This window comes from Chinchilla lanigera, unplaced genomic scaffold, assembly GCF_000276665.1.
Source record: "Chinchilla lanigera isolate Chin_1 unplaced genomic scaffold, ChiLan1.0 scaffold00060, whole genome shotgun sequence".
Classification (NCBI taxonomy): Eukaryota; Metazoa; Chordata; class Mammalia; order Rodentia; family Chinchillidae; genus Chinchilla; species Chinchilla lanigera.
In genome coordinates this window covers 9,871,068-9,893,588 of record NW_004955461.1, presented here as the reverse complement: position 1 = coordinate 9,893,588, position 22,521 = coordinate 9,871,068, and the positions used below count along the sequence as shown (strand labels likewise).

The window sequence follows — 22,521 nt, the reverse complement described above, 5'->3', positions numbered from 1 at the left end:
CCAAGCCTTAGTTGGGTTCAAGCTTGAACCCTTTGTTTGGCTCCTACACTGCTCTGACACATCAGCATTCTTATTTCTTTACTTAGGGTATCTCTAACTTCAGGCACTACAAGATCCTTGAGCTCATTTTGTATATATCCAAGTCTTAGCATTAGCCACCTCTTTTCTTTGTTGTTACACATCTGCAGTACATTATTATTACATTGGGGAGTTGGCACACATACATGATACTGTCAATTTCTTTCTTAAATTTTAACCTCCTCCCCTCTATCTCCCTGCACCCTTCTCTAATCTATCAGCCGTTTCTTTTTCTTTTTGCTTTTTGGTACCAGGAATCCAACTCAGGACCTTGTACTTGCTGGGCGTGGTGGCGCACACCAGTAATCCCAGCACTTGGGAGGCTGAGGCAGGAGGATCACTGCGAGTTTGAGACCAGCCTGGGCTACAAAGTGAGCTCAAGGCCAGCCTGGACTGCATATCAAGACCCTGTCTCAAAAAAAAAAAAACAAAAAAAAACAAAAAAAACAAGGACCTTGCACTTGCTAGGCAGGCTTACAAAAGGGTGGTATTAGAAATCAAGGTCTGGGTACCAGGCACTTTCTAAGTATTTTGATCCACAGAAATTTCTTGAGACATTATGGCCCAGCATCTATGCTGATGAATGCTCTGCAAGCAGATGGGGAATCATGTGTATTCTCTTCCTGAATGTAGTGATCTATTGCTACTAGTTAGGTCAAGCTTTTGCTAGTGTCTTTCACTATCTTTTCAATGCTCACTGATTTGCTATTTCCTTGCATTTTCTTATTGATCAACTATATCAACTTGAGACAGAGGGAGTTCTTACGATCAGCAGCTATGACTGTGACGGTCTGTATTTCATTTTTTGCTCTTTCATTTGCCATTCATTTTTGAGGTTTGTTATTAAGTACATATTCATTGTATTAATCTATTTTTAGTAGCTAAAAACAATGGCAGATTGGGCAAGTTACAAAGAAAATTTTATTTGGGGGGGCCACATTTGGTGATGTCTTTCTTGCGGGCAAAGTCTCAAAGTGGTGTGGAAATCTGTATGCATCTTCCTTCTGCAGGTAATGTCTTTCCTTTGACTACTCTCAGAATTTTCTCTCCAGTAGGTTTTCTTTTTCTGTTAAGCAATTTGCATATGTTTTGCCTTGGTGTGTTTTTATATGTATTTATTCTGTTTGGGATACTAAACTTCAGGATTTATTTGATAGTTTTCATTAGTTTTAGAAAATACTCATCCATTATATTTTCATGTATTTCTTCTAGCCTATGGCTTTTCTCTTCTATGACTCTGCAATGACACATATTACATTTGTGGTAGTTAGGGTTAATTTTAACCTGATTGGTTTAGGAGCTACACAGAGAATTAATAAATAACACTTCTGGGTATGTCTGGGTGGGTCATAGAGGTGCGGTCTTGAGGTCTATGTCTGTTCTCTGACCCCTTCTTCGCTGCCATTGTTCCTCTGCTCTGCTTCCTGCCCACTGTGAGGTGAGTAGCTTTCCTTTCCCAAGGAAAGGAAAAAGACAGCTTTCCCTGTCTTTGAGACAGGGTCTTTTCCTCTCCAATGATGTTCTAGCCTTGGAATGAGCTGGCCATGGACTGAATCCACTGATGCTGGAGCCAAATTAAAACAGTGCTCCTCTATGTGGCAGATATTGCATATTGTATTCCAGCAACAAAACGCTGATCGATACAAATATCTGGTACCAGAAGAAGATTGTAGCTGTGACTGTATCTGACCATGTGGTTTGGAAACCTTTAGAACTGGCTTGCAGTAGATATTTGGAAAAGTTTGGTGAAGTGGGCTAGAGAAGCCCTAGAATGCTGTAAGCATAATCTGAAGTATCATTCTAGTCAGAGCTTAGAAGACCAGAATGCTGTTAGCAATGTGGACAGTGAAGGCCAGGTTCATGAAGTTTTAGTTGGGAATGACAACTCTCTTGGGAAGTGGATTAGATGCATGCATCCATGCATGTTACCTTCTTCCTGCCTCAAAAGTCTAACATTTCTCCCAAGTCCTCAGACTATGGAAGAAGCTGAATTTAAAGGTTACAGATTAAACGATCTGGTGGAAGACATTTTGAAGGAACCTAATACTCAGGTTTTGGAATAGGTACTGCTGGATGCTTTTAGTTGTATTTCTAGTGAAAATCTGGAGCAGAACGCTGACCAAAAAAAACTTGAAAAACTTAAATTTTGGCCCAAAGGGGAATGGGTGTAAAGTTAGGGCCATAGATAGTGTGGCTGTTGAAGAGAATAGTGCCACTAAACAGAAACTAAGTATTTTCAACAAAGAAAAGAAGAACAACGGCTTGATGGCATCTCAGGAATTAGCAAGACACCATCCATCTCAGGCTCAAAGGTGCAAAAGTATAAACCTTTCATTTGACAAGTAAGATGCTGAGGTCCCTGCTTGAGAAGGATTGCTTGAGATTTAATCCCTGGAGATTGACTTAACTGTACTCAATTATCTAGGTACTCAGAGGTCCAAAGGGGACTGGCTACAGCCTGCACAGATGGCAGATCTTGGTGTCACTCATGTGATACAGGTTTTAATGAGCATGAAGAATGCAAGACTTTTTTGGTGAGCAAAGCTTTCACACTCAGATTTCAGAGGAAGGCCTAAGGAGGAGCCCCTGAGAAGATAATGCATAAAATTGTGGGTATGAATCTGAAGGTACAATGGGGACCATAGGAAGCAGAAGATGCCAAAAATGTGAAATACATGCCAAGGAAAGCTGCAGAGTGTGAGGAAAGACAGCCCAAGACAGATATCATGTGTACTGCAACCGGCAAGGCCATACATGTAGGGCTGCTAGAATTCGTACCTCATAGCTGTATGCCCTGCATGCTACAGGACTTACTGTTTGCCCTGCTTGTGTTTAGCCTTGTGTTGGTCCTGTTCTTTTCTATACCCTTATTCCTCTCTTTTGGAATAGGACTATTTACCATCTGCCACTGTATCGTGGGATTATGTAACTTGTTCTTGACTTTTTACACCAACCCTTCAATCCTTTCTACTTAGAACTGGTAGCCCTATCAATATGGTTCTTCTTAATGGCATCATAACCTGCCAAAGCTGGAAGCCACTCCCTCCTAAAAAATAAAATCCCCTTACTTTACAAGTCACTACACATGATTTTCATCCCTCTGTAATCACATTTTCTTTGACCACAAACTTAACATAATCTGAAGACAATCACTGGAGTAGTATTATTATACTGTATTGCATCAAAGATCTTTCTGAAATTCCGAAGTTCTGAATCTGAGACATTTTGCTATGAGAGTTTTAGTAAAATATCATAGAACACTAGTGGTAGTTAAAGATACCACTTGCAATGTGCTCCTGCCTATGAACTAATTTACCAATTTTTGAGGTAGTTACTATTATCACCCCATCGCATAGGAGAGGATCCTGAGCACAAGTAAAGTAACCTGCTTGCAGTGACGCTCTCAGCAATGGAAGGTCAGTGATTCCAATCCATGAGAATCAGCTAATACACGTAAAATATTCTTTATTTTCATCAAATCTTGGTTCACCTTCAACTTAGACACTGTTTTATCTCTACTACTTTGGCCAAGTTGATATATATAGGCTTTTTTTCTGTATCTAAAGTATCCTATCAGGCTACGTATGTACGTACGTGTGTGTGTGTGTGTGTGTGTGTGTGTGTGTATTTTTGAATTTTTCTGCCATTATATCTGATAATTTAGCAGTCTGAGACTATATATTCTTTTTTAACTAATTGATTTAAAAGATCACAACTGGGTTAAATACTTCTCTTTTGTAAATTTTATACTCAGCATGAATTCATCTTCATATGGTACAGAAATATCTCGAAATGCTAGATTTAGGGAACACAGACAGCCCCGCCCCCAACTCCCTAACTCCATGCAGGGTTGGACTCCAAGCCTCATGCATGCTAAGCAAGGACTTTATATACCTTAACCTACATAGTTTAGTTTATATGTTGGTACTGGGGATTGAACTTCACACTGAGCTACATCCCTGGCCTTTTGCTTTATTCTGTTTTTGAGACAGTCTTCCTCACACTGAGGTATATCCCCAGCTTTTCGCTTTACTTTGTGTCTTGAGACAGGCTCTTGCTAAGTTGCCTAGGGCAGGCTTGACTGGCTAACTCTCAGCCTCAGCCTCCTTAGTAGATGAGATTACCAGGCACATGTTACTTTGCCCGGTAAAGTTTTCATAAATTCCCTACCTTCCCATGTATATGTCCTATGTATATCTACATGTCTGATCCAGCACAGAACATTAAAGTATCAGAGTAAGAAAGGACCAGCATAAAAAAATAAAGCATTATTGCTTTTAAACTGGTAGCATGCACAGTCTGGCTGGCAATGCTGTGTATGGAGAATGGCAAACCGAGGTGGTCAGGAAGTGATCTCTCACGTGGTAGTGGTGGAATGCTAATGATCATCCCCCCACAGTCACTACGGTATTGCTGAGCACCAACTCCACACTGAGCAATGACAGACAACTAAAATAATGCCGTTAAAAGAATGAGCACCAGATGCCGGCTTCTATCCTGAGCTGTTTAGGTACAGTCTCTCATATTCATCTTTACACTCACCCCAGGAGGTAGGTGCTGTTCCTGTTCCTGTTTGTACACAGGAACTGACACAAATGCTAAGTGCAGAAGTTGGATTTATCTGATTCTTAAGTATACACCTGTGTACTCTACCTTCTTTGATACACTTGTGGGACTGGGCATCTTGCTCTAATTTCTAGGAGGTTAGTCAGGTAAAAGTAATTTGTACCCGTGTTATAGGATGCTAACAAAAGAGAGTACCAAAAATAAAATTGCAACTCAGTTATGCAAAAAATTTTAAGTACAAATTTAATGATGAAATAACAATTATGAGAAAACACTGGAAAGAGTAATAGCTACCATTTTTTAGTGACGTATTAGCATGTAAAATATTTCCATATTAATTATTTAATTCTTAGAATTGTATAATGTAGAATTCCCAAATTCCATAGACTAACTTCTTCTCAAATCTCATTACTGATTCCAATTAATTATACCCAAACCTACCAATGGGCTGAGTGAGAAATGACATTCATCACTTTCTCCTTCTCTGGATTCTCCCACAAACTTCTTGTCCTTCTTAAGAAGTTCTTAAATTGATTTACTACCAAACATTTATTGGCGATTGTAAGTTCAGGCACTTATTTAGCCACATCTGGAGTCACAGGTTACAAATATTTCTTAAGGTCCCTGGTAATGCACTCAGAGTTAGCTTTCAGAAGCAATATTCCTTTGTGATGACAAATAAAAGAGAAAAACACAACCCACAATATGTCTGAATTATCTTTTTTCTAAAGTTATGATCCCAGTAAGTGAGGCTGAAATAGATTCTAAAGAACCCAAGCCTTGACAATCCCTACTTTAAGTCATCTCCCAGCAAGTAACTCCAAGCTTGACCTCAGGACTATGCCTCCAATGTAATCATGCAGGGCTCCAAACAATCTAATTTAAATGAGACTTCAACATTATTTCACAAAAACAAACCAAAATGGGATTCAGAATTCATTCAGATTACTTGTCGGAATTGTATTTGCTGGAGTCTGCCTCAGGAAAGACTCACCATTTCTGGGTGCGACAGCTGAGCTGACAGTAGTAATAGTCATCAGAAGAAGTGCCATAGGTGCTTTGACTGGGTTCACATCCCCGCATCATCACTTACTCTCTGTGGACCCAGAATGTTCCATAATCTTTGTTTTTCACTTTCCTCATCTACAATGTGATATAGTAACAGTACCTACCTTTTGAAGGTTGAAAAAGTATTAGAACAGTGTGTGATGCCTAGTAAATGCTGCAATTACGAACTTACTATACTACTACCTACATTACATCTATTATTTAATTACAATTCTGCAAGTCACATATATCATAATCACTACCTTACAAATGAGAAAAAATTCAATGAAGTTAAATAACATGGTCAAAATCATACAGCTAGGAAATTCATGGGGCCAGGATTCAAATTCAAGTTTTTGTGGACTTTCAGCCACTGTTTACTAAATCATGCCACATAATTTCAACAGTCAAAAATCATTTAAAAGCCACATTTTTTTTGGCTAAAAAAAGTATTTATGAAGACTTGTTAGAAACTTCTTTTACAAGTCAAGGAAAGTACATTTTGAGGCTGCAGAACAGGGAGAAAGAAAACAGATTTACTGAATAGACCTTTATCTTAGTGATCTTAAAACTCCACAGCGAAGATTTAAAACTAGGGTTTAATAACCACCACATTTGCTCTTTTTATAAACCCCATCACATAGTCTGCATTTTCCTGCTAAGTTCGTTCTGCACAGCATCTGTCGCTGCTATGAGTGGCTGATCATAAGTACCACTGTAGTCTTCTCAACGCTATTAAGCAGATGGCAGTGCGAAGTCCAAATGATGTAGTACATCTCCCTAGTGGACTTTGTTTTCATACGCTACCATGAGTCCTCAATTCCTCAGCGATAAATCTCAGGTATTCTCAAGAACATCAAAGAGTAAGCTGACAGTGGCAACTGATTTATTACCCCCAGCATGCCTTGGCCCACTATGGTCTCTCCACACACCATAGGGATAAACCACAAAGAATCCACACAAGAAGAGCTGTACTTTTGTTTGTATTTATAGAAACACTTTTTATTATTTATTTTTAGGTTAGGCAGAAGAACAGGGGTTTGATCTGGAAAAGAACTGTTAAGCAGCCTGGCTGACCTCAGCTGTGTGACTCTGGTCACACTCAACCTCTCTGAGCACCAGGTTCATTATCTGTAAAATTAAGGACTGACTGTTTCCCAACCAGTCTTGGAAACTAAATGATCAGCGTGGGAGGACAGAAAACAGTAACTAACACTTGATAAGTACTTACAGATATTTGAGTCAAAGTTTATTAATTTAATGAATCTTAAAAAAAATTCCTTTTTCATAAGTTTAATTCTAAGAAGTTTCCTGAGGAAGCTACATAATTCCTGAGATTATTTTCCATACAATTGAGATACCAATAGTGTGGCAACATAACTTAGTTGGAAATCCAGTGGTGGTTCTCTGAGTCATGCATCCAACATCCCACTTATGCGAGCTAAACCATGGCTGCCCATTGCCTGGGTGCAGTGTTTGCCAAACCTCCGCTGCTCAGGGGCCACTTGCAGGACTCCATCCATGTACACACCTGTCCCATTAGAAACTTAACAGTCCCCTCTATCATGACATTTAACTTTAATGAGTTAACTGTAAGTGAATTAGGGCAACATTATTCACAAACTCCCAGGCTTGATATGTTTATAGTAATTTGTCGGTAACTCTGAAATCTAACGTTTTAATAAAGCCTGAGCATCTATATCTGAAACCATATTGTGATGTGTGTGTGCCCTATTTGAAAAACACTACTGGACTCTAAAATCAACAGCATCACTAAGGTTTAACTTGACTTACTCATTTAGCCTCTGTGAGTATGACTTTGCTCAAGAATAAAGTGGGCATAACAATATCTATGCAATTTAAGTTTAAAATTAAGACCAGAGGGGATACATTATGTTGAATGTAACTGATATCTATATTTATATATCTATAGCTGTATCTGTATCCATCTATACCCAATATACAATAATTATTAATATATTAATAGCAGTACTTATTCATGTTTACACTTTGCCACTGCATGGTCCCTCTCGTTCTCCCTGTCATGGTTGACTAAAATTCTTTGCTTGGCCAAATATCAGTTTGCTCCTGAACCTTTGCTGAGGGCCATATACAGACCTCCTTTAAAAATTCAGTGTTAGCAAAGAACTCTGCTAAGTCATTTTAGCAAGAAATCCTACACCTCTGATACCTGATCAGGGTCCTCATCTTTCACCACACCCCTGGTGATGTCTGATCACCCTGGCTGCCTTCAGCAATATCCTTTTTATGTCAGGTCAGCCAGAATCCCCTGTAACCCAGTTTCCTTTTAGGGATTTTCTATCCATGTTCCCAACCCTGCTCTTTGACTATAAATTGCCATTTGTCCATGTTATATTTAGAGTCCAATCCTCTTGCGCATTGCCAGATTCCACTGCTGTGGTCCCTATCTCTATCGAAATGGTCCTGAATATTCTACTTACCACATTGCTTTAACATGTGTTGCTGGATGGTTTTTTTTTCTTTAATAGGATTGTTTCACATTTCCATTACTGGCTTCCCTTTTTCTTTTTACAGGGTTTTTGTTGGGGAATTAAGGTATTTATAGCTGCACAGTATAATCTGGGTTGGCATCCACTTTTGTCAATGTGTACCTAGCACTGTGTTAGAAATATTTGGGGTTTGACCATTTATAATGCTCAGTTTGTGCTTAGTTTCCTTCAGTAGCTGCACAGCAAGTAGCCATAAAAGACCCCCGAAGGACCAGACTATGTAAAAGTACATTTGGTGGGCTGAAGGTGCCACTGTGCTAGAGTGAGTGTTTAGCATATGTGAGGCCCGGGGAAGGATCCCAAGCCCTGTGTTATGGCTTGTATATAGCTGTTTCCCCAACAGGCTCATGTGGTCATAGGTGGAGCTTTTCAGAGGTGGCTAGATCTAGGGTGTGTGATGCAGGGATCAATTCATGGTGTGACACTAGGATTAATACTGCCCTACCCTGGGTGTGAGCGCCACCCAAGGGTGGGTAGCCTGGATAGGATATAAGGAACAGAAACAGAGTCCCTGCTTGTTGCTTGTCACTTTGCTACTTTGCTGCCTGCTACTGTCTGCTTTGTTGACTGCCATGAACTGTTCGTCCTCTGCAATGCCCCTCTGCCATGCTACCCTGCTTTGGAGCCAGCCAACTATGAACTGAAACCTCTATAAATTGGGAGCTACAGTAAACTTTTCCTCCTTTAACCTTGTGTGTTGGGTATTTTGTCTGTGCAAGAAGAAAAGTAAGACACACTGGGGAAAAATAAACAAACAACCTCAATAAACAACAACCTCAAGTAATTTTACAAGGCATGTTTAACAAGCTTTTCAATCTAGCCCAACTCATTGCTCACTGCTTTTAAAAGCCCTAAAAAGCTGATCCTGATACAAAAGGAAACGTTCAAAAGACAGTTTTACTGATGTTTAAATGGTTATATCTTAAGTTAAACAGGTCACTATCTCCAAAGTGACAATTCCAAATTATTTTTAGACTTCTGTAGGTCAACACTCAAAAATATTTTATTAGACCATTACGCTAAAGCTGCCAATGGAAACAACCATAAAGGATACAAGAGGCACATGGTGATACTAATCTCTGTCTCATTTCTCTCTTGGAGTTGGCACTTGAAAACACACCAAAAATGCACTCAGCTTCTGATGGCTTTTATTACTACGCCCGTTTAGATAAAGGGGCTGAGGTATTGCTTTCTAACAACGATTTTATAATATAAAACCTTTCTCAGGTAGACAATGATTTTTAGAATCAGATTAAAAACCTGTGCTCAAGTATTCTTTATCTGAGTATTCTTGGAAAAGTTGTAAAACCTTTCAATCTTCAGCACCTTTATATGGAAAAACATTATGCAGTGCCATCGTGAAAAGTGGAAATACTGTACGTAAAGGACATTGCTATCTGGGTACTACAGAGGTTTAATAGATTCTTCAACATTATAGCTGTCATGTTTAATTGTTTTTTCAGGAATTTAAAGGTACTTGAAAGTACCAACCATACTGTTAAAACAAGCACAAAAATTAGGCCAAATGCTAACTAATTCAATTCATTAGAATGAAATGGGAACATTTAGAAAGGGTGTCCAGGAGTCAAAACTAGGATACCTGTGAAGGCCCGAGACAGGGTAGGGAAGGACAAGACCAAAGAGCTGAGGCCATAAATCATCTGCTCTGCTGTATTTGCTAAAGCTGTTCAGAAACTGTGCATCCACAGGAAGCAATCAATAACTATACTTGGGCTAGTGTGTATTAGAACAATCCAAATATTGTACAGAATAGCTTATATTCCTCTTCACAGTAATCGTGCTGACATGTTGTTACTTACAAATGTGTAACCTTAGATAAACAATGCTTTGTTTTATAGTACAACATTAGCATTATCAAGGTCATGACAAAAGTGTATGCTGAAACACAGCTGCACTATCCTGAATTTTCTACCACAGTATAGGGACTGTCATGTATATTCTAATTCTAATATAAGGTATTTAAAAATTGGGAGGAAAATGTTCTAATTTAGAAAACTTCCTGAAACCAACCTGTTTCTGCAGAATCATAAAATGGTGAGGACTTAGGAAGTTTAGAAGTCACTTCTGAAAGGGAACTTCCCCACAGCAGATGGCACTGACAGGCGGGCACCCATGCCACCCTGCTGTCTGGCTCTGCATTTTCCTGATGGCAGACCTCCCTAACTCCCAGTTCACGGTAAATATGGATACTGACCATGCACATGGGGAGATGTCCTTTCAGAGATGTCTTTGTTCTGTGCTAATAAAAGAGGATATGAAAATAAAACTGCAACTCGGTTACTCAAAAAATTTTAAGTAAAAATTTGATGATATGACATTTGTAATTATGAGAGAAACTTGGAAAGAGTGACAGCTACACAACACCTACGTTAAGACAATATCTACCCCCAGAGTGCTTCCAGGTTAACTAGCATGTGCTTCCCATGGCCATTCTTCCATGGAATGAGAAGCAGTGCTGTCATGGTTACACCAAACTGTCACCTTCAGTGGACTGACTATAAGACTCATGGACAGGTGACTGGATCATGGGGATGCTTCAGTCAACAGTGGATTAATCCACTGTGTTCACAGGTGAATCTGTTGTTAGAGGTGGGGCCTAACTGGAAGTGTGTCACTGGGGCCAAGCCTTGAAGAGTACATGTTTTTCTGGCACTCTTTCCAACCCACTCTGCTTCTCAACCATGAAGGAGTGAGCACTTGCTACACCACAACCTTCTGCCATATTTCTGCCTTGGACCTAGGCCAACCACAGACTGAATCTTCTGAAGTCATGAGTCATAAATAAAGCTCTTTTAAGGACTAGGTGTCAGCTTATTTGTCCCAGCAAGGGGAAAGATGACCAATATAAGCAGTAACTTAGAGTAGTGGAAAGAGGGCAGGAACTAGAATTTACTCAGCCTCCACAATGTGCTGATTCCTTTATATACGCTCTCATTGAGTCCTGTAGTAGAGAAAACAGAGTAGATGCCGTACTTCCCTCCACCACATGCTTTTCTGTCTCGTATAACCTTTGGGCCGACCCTCTAAAGTAAGAAACAATAGTAATACATTTTATAAAACAAGATTTTGAAAGGTTTTAAATGACCTGCCGCAAACCACACAGCCTGTAAATGTTAAGGTAGGGGTCTGGATGCAGGTCTGTCCTGTTCAATGTTGGAAACAATGAACTTGTTCCAACAAATGAAAACATTTTAAAAATTGCAACTGTGCTGTGCTCATGTGTAATAGGTATGCTTTAATATTACAACTATATCTTAAAGGATTAAAGTATGAAGTATAAAATATTGAATGGAAATTGGGCAAACATGAATGAATTGATACTCTCCAACACTCTCTAAATGCGGTGAATTATGTACTATTCCTGAATGAGTGTGGAATGAGTGTGCTGCTAATCTGGGGACCACTATACTACAGTATAGCATCAGAAGTCTTAGCCACGGTCACTTTAATCACCCCTACCTAAGAGAAAGAAAAGAACAAGTGTAGTTAAATAAAAACAAAACCATTACAGTCGAAGATACATTTTTATTTATCACCTTCACACTACTCCCTCAAGCTTGGAACATATTTATCCTATTGTTCTTGCCACTTTCTGAAGCAGTTCTGGAAGTCCTCTTTCATGGGTATCTTTACAACATATGATAAAAAAAAAATACAGTAAAGCTGGGTGCAGTGGAGCACACTACAGTGCCTTCAATCAGCCTGTAATCCAGCATTCAGGAGGCTGAGGGAGGAGGATTACCAAGAGTTTGAGGCAGCCTGGGTTACAAAGTAAGTTCAAGGCCAGTGTGTGCTACACAGCAAGACCCTGTCTCAAACAAACAAAGGAAAGTGCAGTGAACACTACTGCTTGTTGAGTGCCATCCAATGGAAAGCCAGGCTTGTAAAAACATTATACCTCATCCACTTTATTCAGTGGATCTGGCACTATGTAACTTCTGAAATTTCCTGAATGTCAAAATGACCATGAAAGGCAAAATGACCATGAAAGTCAATTCAGGACATAAAAACACTTACAAAAAAGAACTTCAAGAAGTGCTTCAGAAAGTGGCTACAATGGCAGGTTAGATATGTTTAAAACAAAGGGGACTATTTTGAGGGGAATTAATGGCAATGTATCTTTTACTGTAATTTTCTAAACATTTAAACATTTACTGTATTTGTCAATCACACCTTGTATAATTAAAAGCTTTCTAATAACCACATTTAAAAAATTAAACAAGTGAAATTAATTATAAACAATACAACATCTATTTTACAGTCTTCTTCTTCATGCAGAGTTTTGCAAATCTGGTGCATGCTTTATAGTTCTAGCACACCTTAATTTGGACTTTTCACATGTCAGGTGTTCCCCAGCTACATGTGCTAGTATCTCTTTGGTGGACAGTGCGGTGGTAACAGCTTGGTGCCCTCTCCTGCACCAGGAGGTTTTAGAAAACATTTCTAGAATAGTCCTGTTCTTTAAAAGGAGACTATGTAACTAATCCTCATTTATAACTACAACAAAGAATGTACTTCCACATTTTACATTAAGAAAATTAGTGAAATCTAAAATTAATTTTATAGAAAGTGAAGGGTCAAAAGTAGAGACATTTCTGGCTACACACAGCAAATGTCACATGGAACTGCAAAGTAACATCTCCTGTCTCGGTATTCAACACTACAGTGCCTTCAGAGTAGGAGCAGGAACTATTATTTGATGAGCAGATCTAATGTAAACTGTGAAAAACAGACTTCTTTATTTCACCAGTGTTAGCCTACAGCTGTAATATGCAGAGCAAGTAAAGCTTCTCCGCTGATGAAGATACTCTCCCCTGATAAGACAAAACTTTTAGTTTGGATAACTGATCAAAAGGAAAGAACTGGGATGCGGAGAAAATGTACATATATAGACAAGATAGCTAAGATAATTATTCTACTAATTTCTATTAGTTCATTGGAAGGAACGATTCGTGCTTATATTGTTTGGTCAGCTTTGCATGCCTGTATCTTGTAAACTGAGCAACTCCTTTGAAGATAACAATACGCAATACAATAACCATTGTTAATTTCCTAAAAAAATAAGTACCAAACTTTTGAACACTGTGTAAAGGAAATACAAATAGGGATTCATTCCAGTAACTGAGATCCAAACAAAGGTAAAAGGTGAGATGAAGGGTATTGCAGAGTGGCACCAAAGAGAGCACTGAGGCCAGAGCGGACGTGCACTTCTGCTTGGCCTTGTGAGATTCATAAGCAGAATAACTTCTCTGAAATACAGGAAATGGAGTAACATGCAGATTGACTCTAGCCATATCACTAGGGCTGTGGAGATGGGAGAGATACTTTATGGAAAGGAGACAGAACAGTGGCAAGCACACAGTAAACACTGGCTAACTGAAGACAGTGATGTTGATCTTTGTTAATACCTACTACACAATACTACAGATGATTCGATTTATACAAGGTTCCTAATTCTGAAACCCAGAAGGCCATCAGTGTTTTAAGATGTTCATGCTATAGGCTGGGTTTTCTACCCTTCTCCTAGAATTCAGGTTAAAGCCCTGACCCCAAAACCTCACACTGTGGCTGTACTTGGAGATCAGGCCTCTAACAAGGTGATTTATTTGTTTGTTTTCTTGTTGTTGTTGTTGTTTTTCTTCTGGTACCAGGAATTCAACTCATGACCTTGCGCTTGCCAGGCAGGCACTTTGCCACTGAGCTAAATCCCCAGCCCCTAACAAAGTGATTTAAATTGAAATAAAGCCTGTATGGTGGGTTCTAATCCCATCTAACTTGTGCTCTTGTAAGAGAAAATCTGGATACACAAAGACATGAGAGATGTGTAGGCACAGAAGGAAGACCGTGAGGACACGAAGACGCCACCTGCAGACCAGGGCGTGAGAGCTTAGAAGAAACAGAACTTGCCAACACGTTGATTTTGGACTTCTACTCCAGAACCATGAGAAAATAAATGTCTGTTTTTTAAGCCACCAAGGCTGTAGAATTTTGTTACAGCAGCCCCAGCAAGCTAATACAGTGCATAAAACCATTTTTGCACCCAACTGCTTAGTACAACACTATCACTTCAGTTAACAAGGAAGCAGCATGCAGAGAAGCCTGGGAGTGCAACAGTGGAAGAGATACATGCCTAGGTTCAGGTGGGCTCCTTTGCTTCTAACAGATATGACCTCAGGCAAGCTATCTCATTTTTGTGAACCGTGCTTTTTTTCTTTAAAAGAAAGAGCTGTTTATTTCATGTCACAGGGTTAAATGAAAGTGTGCCTAAGAATCAGTGGCTTATGCCTTGCTCACATTTGCAGTTCCTACATGTAGCTCCATACTCCGTCAGGTAAGACAGGTTGTAGCACTGAAATGATCACTTCAAAGAAGGTAGACTGCCTACCGTGCAAGATGTTTCTTTTAGTGTATCTTTCCTGACATTTAGAGAGCTTATAATTTATAATGTACCAGCTTCTTAACTGGTCTCTGTCCTTAGGCTCACCATCTGCCAATCTAGCCTGGACACTGTCAGTTAATTAATTTCTCTAAATTCCAGTCCAAGCACATCATTTGCTTGCATGTATGCTTCAACAGCTCCTAGCATGGCCCTCAGTATCAAGACGCAGCTCCTCCAGGTGGGAACTCGTGGTTACTCCTCCTCCCCTTGCACTGCTCCTCCACACTCTGAGCATCATACACTATAGCCCTATCTGCTTCCCACAGAACTTCCTGTGTAAGGCCTCTTCTCCTGTCTACTCTTGCTTTGTAAAGTTTTCCTCCCGTTTGTCATCTGGGATGACTGCTTATCCTTCACTTTGTCAGGGCTATGTCCCCAAAATTCCAAACCAGAACATCACTCTGACTTTATTTTTTAATTAGTAAGTTTATTGGTACATTTTAGATATACATAATGATCACATTATATATATATATACAAATATATATTGGGAATTTGTACCTATACATGATATATCTTGATTCATCTTTTTTTCCCCCATTCTCCTCCCCTCCCTTCAACTCCTCTTTCCCTCCTTATTTATAAAAGCTTTGCTTCAATTTTTTTCTTCTTTTGTCATTTTCCCCCTTTCCTTCCTCTCCCCCTTCCCCCTCTTTAGTTGCCCCTCCCATTTGACATTTTCTTCCTATTTCACATTATATAGTATATATTTTGGTCCTTATTTTGGTTTCTCATACCAGAGAAACCATGCAATATTTACACATGTGTGTCCAATTTATTTCATTAAAGAGAATGGTCGCAAAGTTCATCCATTTACATAGAAATGTCTCAAGTTTATCCCTAAGATTGAGTAATACTCTATTGTATTAAAAAAAACCGCAAGTTTTTTATCCATTCATCAGTTGATGGGTGTTTGGGCTGTTTCCAAGATTTAGCTATCTTGTTGCTAAATTTAGCTTTATTTAGATAACTGTGCTGCTATAAACATGGTGTGGATATATTGCTGTAGTATGATGTTTTTAATTCTCTTGGGAAGATACTAAGAAAGGTAATAGCTGGCTCAATTGGTCTTCTAGTCCTAGTTTTTTGAGGAACCTCTACATTAATTTCCACAGGCTTATACCAGTCTACACTCCCACCAACAGTAGAAAAGGGTTCCTTTTTCCCCACAGCCCCTCCGGCACTTGTTATTGGTTGATGTCTTGATAATAGCCATTCTTTCTGGAGTGAGATGGAATCTCAGCTTTGTTTTAATTTGCATTTCATGAATAATACAGTGAACATTTTCTCATATTTATTTGCCTACTTGTTCATCTGAGAAGTGTCTATTCATTTCAGATGTTCACGTTTGGATTGGGTCTCTAAATTTGGGGGTATGATTTTTTTTAAGTTCTTTATATATTCTAGATATTAGTCTTTTGTCTGAGGAATAGCTGGCAAATTTTTTTTTTGCACTCTGTGGAATGTCTCTTCATTTTGTTGGTGGTTTCTTTTGGTCTGCAAAAGCTTTTTAGTAAGAGGAGATTCCAGTTGTTCTTTGTTTTCCTGTGGGAATGAGGTTTTATTCATAAAGTGTTTGCTTACACCAATGTCTTCAAGAGTTCTACCTATTCTCTCCAAGCAAATTTAGTGTTTCTGTTTTAATGTTTAAAGCTTTGATCCATTTTGAGTTTAATCTGGTGTGTGGTGAGAGACATGGGTCTAATTTCAGTCTTTGGCATATAGAAAGCCAGTTTTCCCAGCACCATTTATTAAAGAGGCCTCTCTTTCTTCCAGTGAATGTATCTGGCCCCTCTGACAAGGATAAGGAGGCTCAGTGTGTTTGGAATTATTCCCACATCTTCTAATCTGTTCCACTGATCCTTGGGTCTGTTTTGTTTTGTTTTGCCAGTAGCATGCTGCTTTTATTACAGTAGCTTTATAGTATAATTTCAAGTCAGGGATTGTGATACCCCCTGATTTATCTCTGTTGCCCAGAATTCCTTTTGCTGTCTAGGTCTGTTCTGGTTCCAAATGAATTTTAAGCTTGTTTTCTCTTAATTCTGTGAGATATGCTATTGGTATTTTGATTGGGATTGCATTAAATCTGTACAACAATTTTGGAAGTACGGCTATTTTCATCATTTGGTTCTTCTTACCCTAGAACAAGGGCTATCTTTCCATTTTCTGATATTCTCTTCCATATCCTTTTCGGAGTACTGTAGTTTAGAGGAAACAGTGAGCTTTCATAGTGCCTACCACTATGTGTTGCATTTAAATATCTGGCAGTGAGCTTTTCATAGACAGAATTTTAATCTTTGTATTCCAATCATCAAGCCCAGTATCTTGCATAGAATATATTTAATGAATGTTGACTGACTGACCAAGACAATGAATGCCCACAGTAAGTCATGTTAAAATGTTATCACAGCTTAAAGGGAAAGACCTTTTCAACTCAGGATTCATACTTGGGATAAGCTATTTACTTCCCCAGGCCTCAGTTCCACCATGTACATTAACTTTTGCTGCTGTTACTTGGGTTAAATGAGCATGTAAGTAATGGCTTAAATCCATGCCTGACAGAATAAGGTTTAAATAAGTGTGGGTCTCTTCTTGTTCTCCATCGGTTCAGCAGGATACACAATGTGACATATCATGGCACTTATTGAATTAAAATGCTTTAAATCTGGTGAATGCTTTAAATTAGTTCTTTTGGTCAAATACACAAAAACAAAAGACTATGTGGATTATACTCCTGTACTATATATGCACTTCACTGAAAAACTGTATCACAGTTTTCACGTCTATTAACTATAGACAATGACATTTACTGTACAGGACTGGACTGGTGTCTGCAAACATCCCAGCACAGAATGCAGAATACCACAGGTACTCAAGTTGTACATACAGATCAAACAAAGACAGACCCTACACTGGAAATTCCAACACAAGGAACACTAGAATGGATATGGGGCAGAGCTGAGAGAAGACTGCATTGAGACTAGAAAGGAACCAGGGGTTAAAAATGTTCATGTGGCAGTCATACTACCAGAGTTACCACTCATCAGCTTTTATTACCAGCACGCCCTGGAATCTCTTTGTCAAAATGTCTACCTTATAGGAAGATCAATAGGAGTGATACCTTCACGTGACACAAGCCTACAGGCCTCATGAAACTCACAGAAACAAGGCCAGAAATGCACCACGCATTCAGCAGACAGTGTGGAAGAGGAAGACTTGCTCTGTTAGGATATTTAGTCTGAAAACTGAAATATTGTGGGTATTTATATTTTAAAGTCAAATATGAGAAAGACCCAGTTATTTATAAAAGGAGAAAATTGCTGTGTTGGGTCTGACTTAGAAGTTCATTTTTCTACTTACTGTGTGATTTCTGGGACATTACTCTTTTTGCTCCTTTCTTCATATACCCAGTGAGTAAAGAAAAGTGCCCAATGCCTCAGAAAGCTGCCAGGACACTTACATGAGATGCTTATCTAGCGTGTGTGATGTACTGGCCAATGAAAGGACCCACTAACATCGAATGCTTCTACTCCCCCACACTAAAGGACATAAACACGATACGCCACGCTTCCACCGAAAAAGATCAGCTTCCAGCCAAAGTTTGATTGCTTAGTTGTTCAAGTTATATAGGAGATAATTTTCCCTGAGTGCAAATGACAATTTTAAAAATCTCTGTTATTCCAGTAACAGAATTCACAAATAAGAGCCTGTGTGCGCAAAACTTCAACAGTACTGTTTAAATTCAAAAGTTAATGCTTCATTAAATGACGACACTGTCCACATTTATTTGTGTTTCATAATCACTGTAAAGCCAGTATTTGTCTTATGTCGGCCTTTGTTCTCCACTTTTAAACATAGTATCTTAAAGCGAAAGCTTTCCAGGCATTTAGGAAAACATTCTGCACAGAATAAAAACTGACTTTATACATCAACGAACATCCAGGGATATTATCAGAAAAGGCAACGAGCAAGTTCCTTTCTGCCTCTAACAATACTTATTTCTGAGTAAACACTTCAGAAAATGAGTCAGAACTAACTCTTTACTCACAGGAGAAATCCAGAGTTGTTAGAAAACAGAAGCACCACTTCCAAAACACCAAAACTTCCCTAAATAGCGAACAATGCTTCGGTGCTTTCTTCCGCCGGCACATTACGCACAACCTGCTCATGTGAACTCCGGCCTTAGGACTGAGCAGGCACACTGTCTGAGGCAATTATTCCTCCTCAGACTATACTGAACACTTACATCAAGCTTTTTTGATAAATAAAATTTCAATTTTTACTTCCTAAGCCTGCATGCTTTAACATCACAGTGAATCTGAGTGGGGAAATACATGCTGACTGGTAGAACAGATAGTGCTTCTTGAATTAGAAGATGAAAAACAAAACAAGGCAAGTGAGATACCCCTCACGGGCTGCATGCCCCATTTCCCACAACACACACACACATCAGAGGGCACGTGTGTCTCTGCGGGACTGCCGTGAGGACAGACTCTTACCTTTGGGCTGGGGTGCTGTAGCTGTTATCATAGGAATCATAACTCTGTTCATCATAAGCAGTGCCATATCCATCATCATAGTCCTAAAACAGAAGTACAAAGACAGTCAGAGAACTTTCTGGAAAGAAAAGCAGCAATATGCTTTTAGTGCATTTCCATTGAAGAGCTAACACGAAGTTACATGCCTAATCAGAACATAAAGAAAAACACATAGGTGTGACTTCAAAGCAAATGGCAGAGTAAGAACCTCCAAACAGTCTCTGTACAAAAGCAAAGAGATTTTGGAAAAAAAAAAAAAAAAAGTTAGGATCACTATTTTCAGGATACTGGAAATTGATCAAAGAAAGGTAGAGATCTAGGTAGCATTTGTCTTTTGAAGACTGGCTGAATCCTGGTAAGAATGTGAGCTTTGCAATATTTTAACTGCTATTTCCATCTTCTACCCCAGCTCTGCAGGGGCCTGAAAAACCAAGAGGCACAGTTGGCAGCAGTCAGGGGGCTGCTGGAGGAGAAGAACTGGGCTGGGCCTCTGCCGAAGACCCAGTCCCAGAGAACTGTTTGCATCTGACTTGATTTAGAGCAGCACCTCCTGTGCCAAACCTAATCTCAAGGGGAATCTGAAGAAAATTAATACAAAGAGGCAGCTGCTTAAGATTTCAGCTGCCCAAGTTAGTGGAGAAAGACCAAGGAAATAGATGATAGGCAAATCAAAAGGCACAAGTGAAAATGAGGAAATAAAATGTCCATGCAGGACTTTTTAAAAATCCTGAAATATTCTTGGGAATCTAGAAGTCCATGCCCATGCAGAGCGCCACATTCACACTAGGAAAGACTTAAGGAGACCCCAGAACTCTCCCTCCTGCTAAAGCCGGAGCACAAACGGGAAGTAAGAAGACTCAGCTGGTTGTAAAGTGACTGGGTAACAGCTGAACAGGACTGCCAATAAAATCCAGATGACCTTGTCAGAGGTTAGCAAGTTTCTAGGCATTTAATGATCTCTCTGTCCAATAAGGAACTGAGCAATAAGGGAATGCAGAGGAGAGGTCAGAGGCAACACATGATGAAGACAGACTTCACAGAATTAGTTAGGAGAAGTCAATAAACAAATAGCAAGGAAACTAACAAATGCTGAGACTTGACACCCAGAGATGATTAACTATAGAAAATGTCCCATTTTTTAAAAAAAACTGGAATTTGATTTCCAGAGTTGGGAGATTATGTACAATGTCTAGTTTTAAACAAGAAAGAGATACGAATAAAGATATGACAATATGTATCTATACAAGAAAAAAAAGTAAGCAATAAAAATTGTTCCTGATGAAGCTGAGACATCGAACTTATTACTCAAGAAACTTAGGACAGCTGCCTTAAATACAAACAAGGAACTGAAGGACGACATTTATGAACAACTAAAGAAAAGTATGAAAATAATGCTTCACCACAGAGAATATTAGTATACATAGAGATAAAAATTAACCAAAGCAATTTTTTCTGGCAAAATTTAATAACAAAAATGAAAAATTTACTAGAGGACTCATCAGTAGATATGACCTGTAGAAGGAATTTGACAACTTGTAGATGCATGAATTGATAATCTCAGTGATGAAAACAAGTGAAAGAAAAAAAATAGAGGATCAGTGACCTGTGAGACACCACTGAATACATGAACAAATGTATGAAATACTCACGAAAAAAGCAGAGAAGAGAAAAAGAGTGCAGACTTAGCATGCTCATGAGACTCTGGGTTATATATGTATATGTATCTTTATGGGTATACAAAATCTGACATAATTTATCAGTAGCAGATACACTTTATAGAGAACACTAAAAGGAGCTTTAGCTTTAAAAAAAAAACAGGCAAAAATCTTTGTAACCTTAATGATTTCTTAAATTTGCCAGAAAAATTGCTAACGGCAAACAGGTACACACACACACACATACACACACACGGACTTCTTAAAAATTAAGAATTTTATAGTCAAAGGATTCTACTAAGACAGTGGAAAGATAATTTATGGCATGGCACAAAGTATTTGCAAATCATAAATCTGACAATGACCTAGTATCCAAAATATATAAATAACTTTTACAATTATAAAAGATAATAATAACCCAATAAAAATAAAAGCCATCCTCTAATTCTCTTGGGGGGGACAGATTGCAAACTGAGAATTCTACACATGTGACATTTAAGTCCATGAAATTGTAAATCCTACCCTACCACTGATCCTAAATTCCCAGGATTAATTACATAATGACTATGGATTTACTGCTATTTAATTAATATTTAAATGAGCCTGGAAACAGCATCTGGGAACATCAATATTATCAATGGAAATCATTTAATGATTGCAGAGTATATATGAGGCCCCTTCAAGTAGAGAAATGTAATCTAGAGATAAAAAAGTATTTAGCATCAGACAGCATTCTGTGAATTACTATCAATAATTTTAGGCATATTCTTTGATTTATCAGAATTATTTTTAAAATGTAAATCCTTATAAGTATTTTAAAAGCATGAGAAAGCATACACTCTTACATGTGTATATATTCTAGCACAGTGTCTGACACACAAAGAACTTCATAAAGAATGGCTGACATTACTAATCACTGTAATGCAGTATTATCTGTGTAGACTTCTATCCTGGATTTCTAATGCAACTCCACCAGATGAAGAACATCAGAAGCCTCAATGTGCAAGGATACAAACCAAGTGGCTAGTTTAAAGTGATCACCTTATTCTCCAATTTAAAAAAGCTGATACACAATAAATTTATATATTTATGGGGTACAGTAAAATAATTCAATATACAGTACATTTAAGGAGATGTAAATGCTAATTATCCTGATTTGATCATTATACATATACTCTTTGAAGCTGCACCTGCTGAGTATCAGACTTCAATTTATCTGCTTTAGGATACACAGAACTATCCATATAGGAATAAAACTTACATAATTTATACAGTTACCTATATTTTAAAAAATTTTTATCACAATGGAAGAACAAAATATCTGTCAAATAGAAATGTATTCTATATTTTGGAAACAACATAGGTATACAATGAATATTCATTAAATGGGGTAAGAGGAAGAAACAAATGAATAAAGTTACAACACAAAAATCAAATGTTCTTACAGTAGCTAAAGGTAAGCTGGCATGTGGCTGTGATATTCCCATGCCCAATGTAAGGAGAAAAAAGCTAGCAGACAACAAATAAGCAAATATTTTGAGATCATTCTGGTTATCACGGAAGTGGCAAAATGCAGACACTAATTAGAAATGAAAAGCTGTCCTCTCCTAACAAAAAAAGGTGCATTCTTCACCTAAAAGCAGAAA

The 22,521-nt window shown here is 38.5% G+C and overlaps 1 protein-coding gene across 1 annotated transcript in view; it reads right to left on the bottom strand.

The window, feature by feature from the left end:
- The window catches only part of Khdrbs3 (KH domain containing, RNA binding, signal transduction associated 3), a gene marked incomplete at its 5' end in the record, with an annotated part of 175,155 nt that overhangs the window by 32,623 nt on the left and 120,011 nt on the right, over positions 1–22,521 (bottom strand). The window contains 1 exon segment of the mRNA XM_005398044.2: positions 19,182–19,264. Within this exon segment, the coding sequence (XP_005398101.2) occupies positions 19,182–19,264 (83 nt within the window).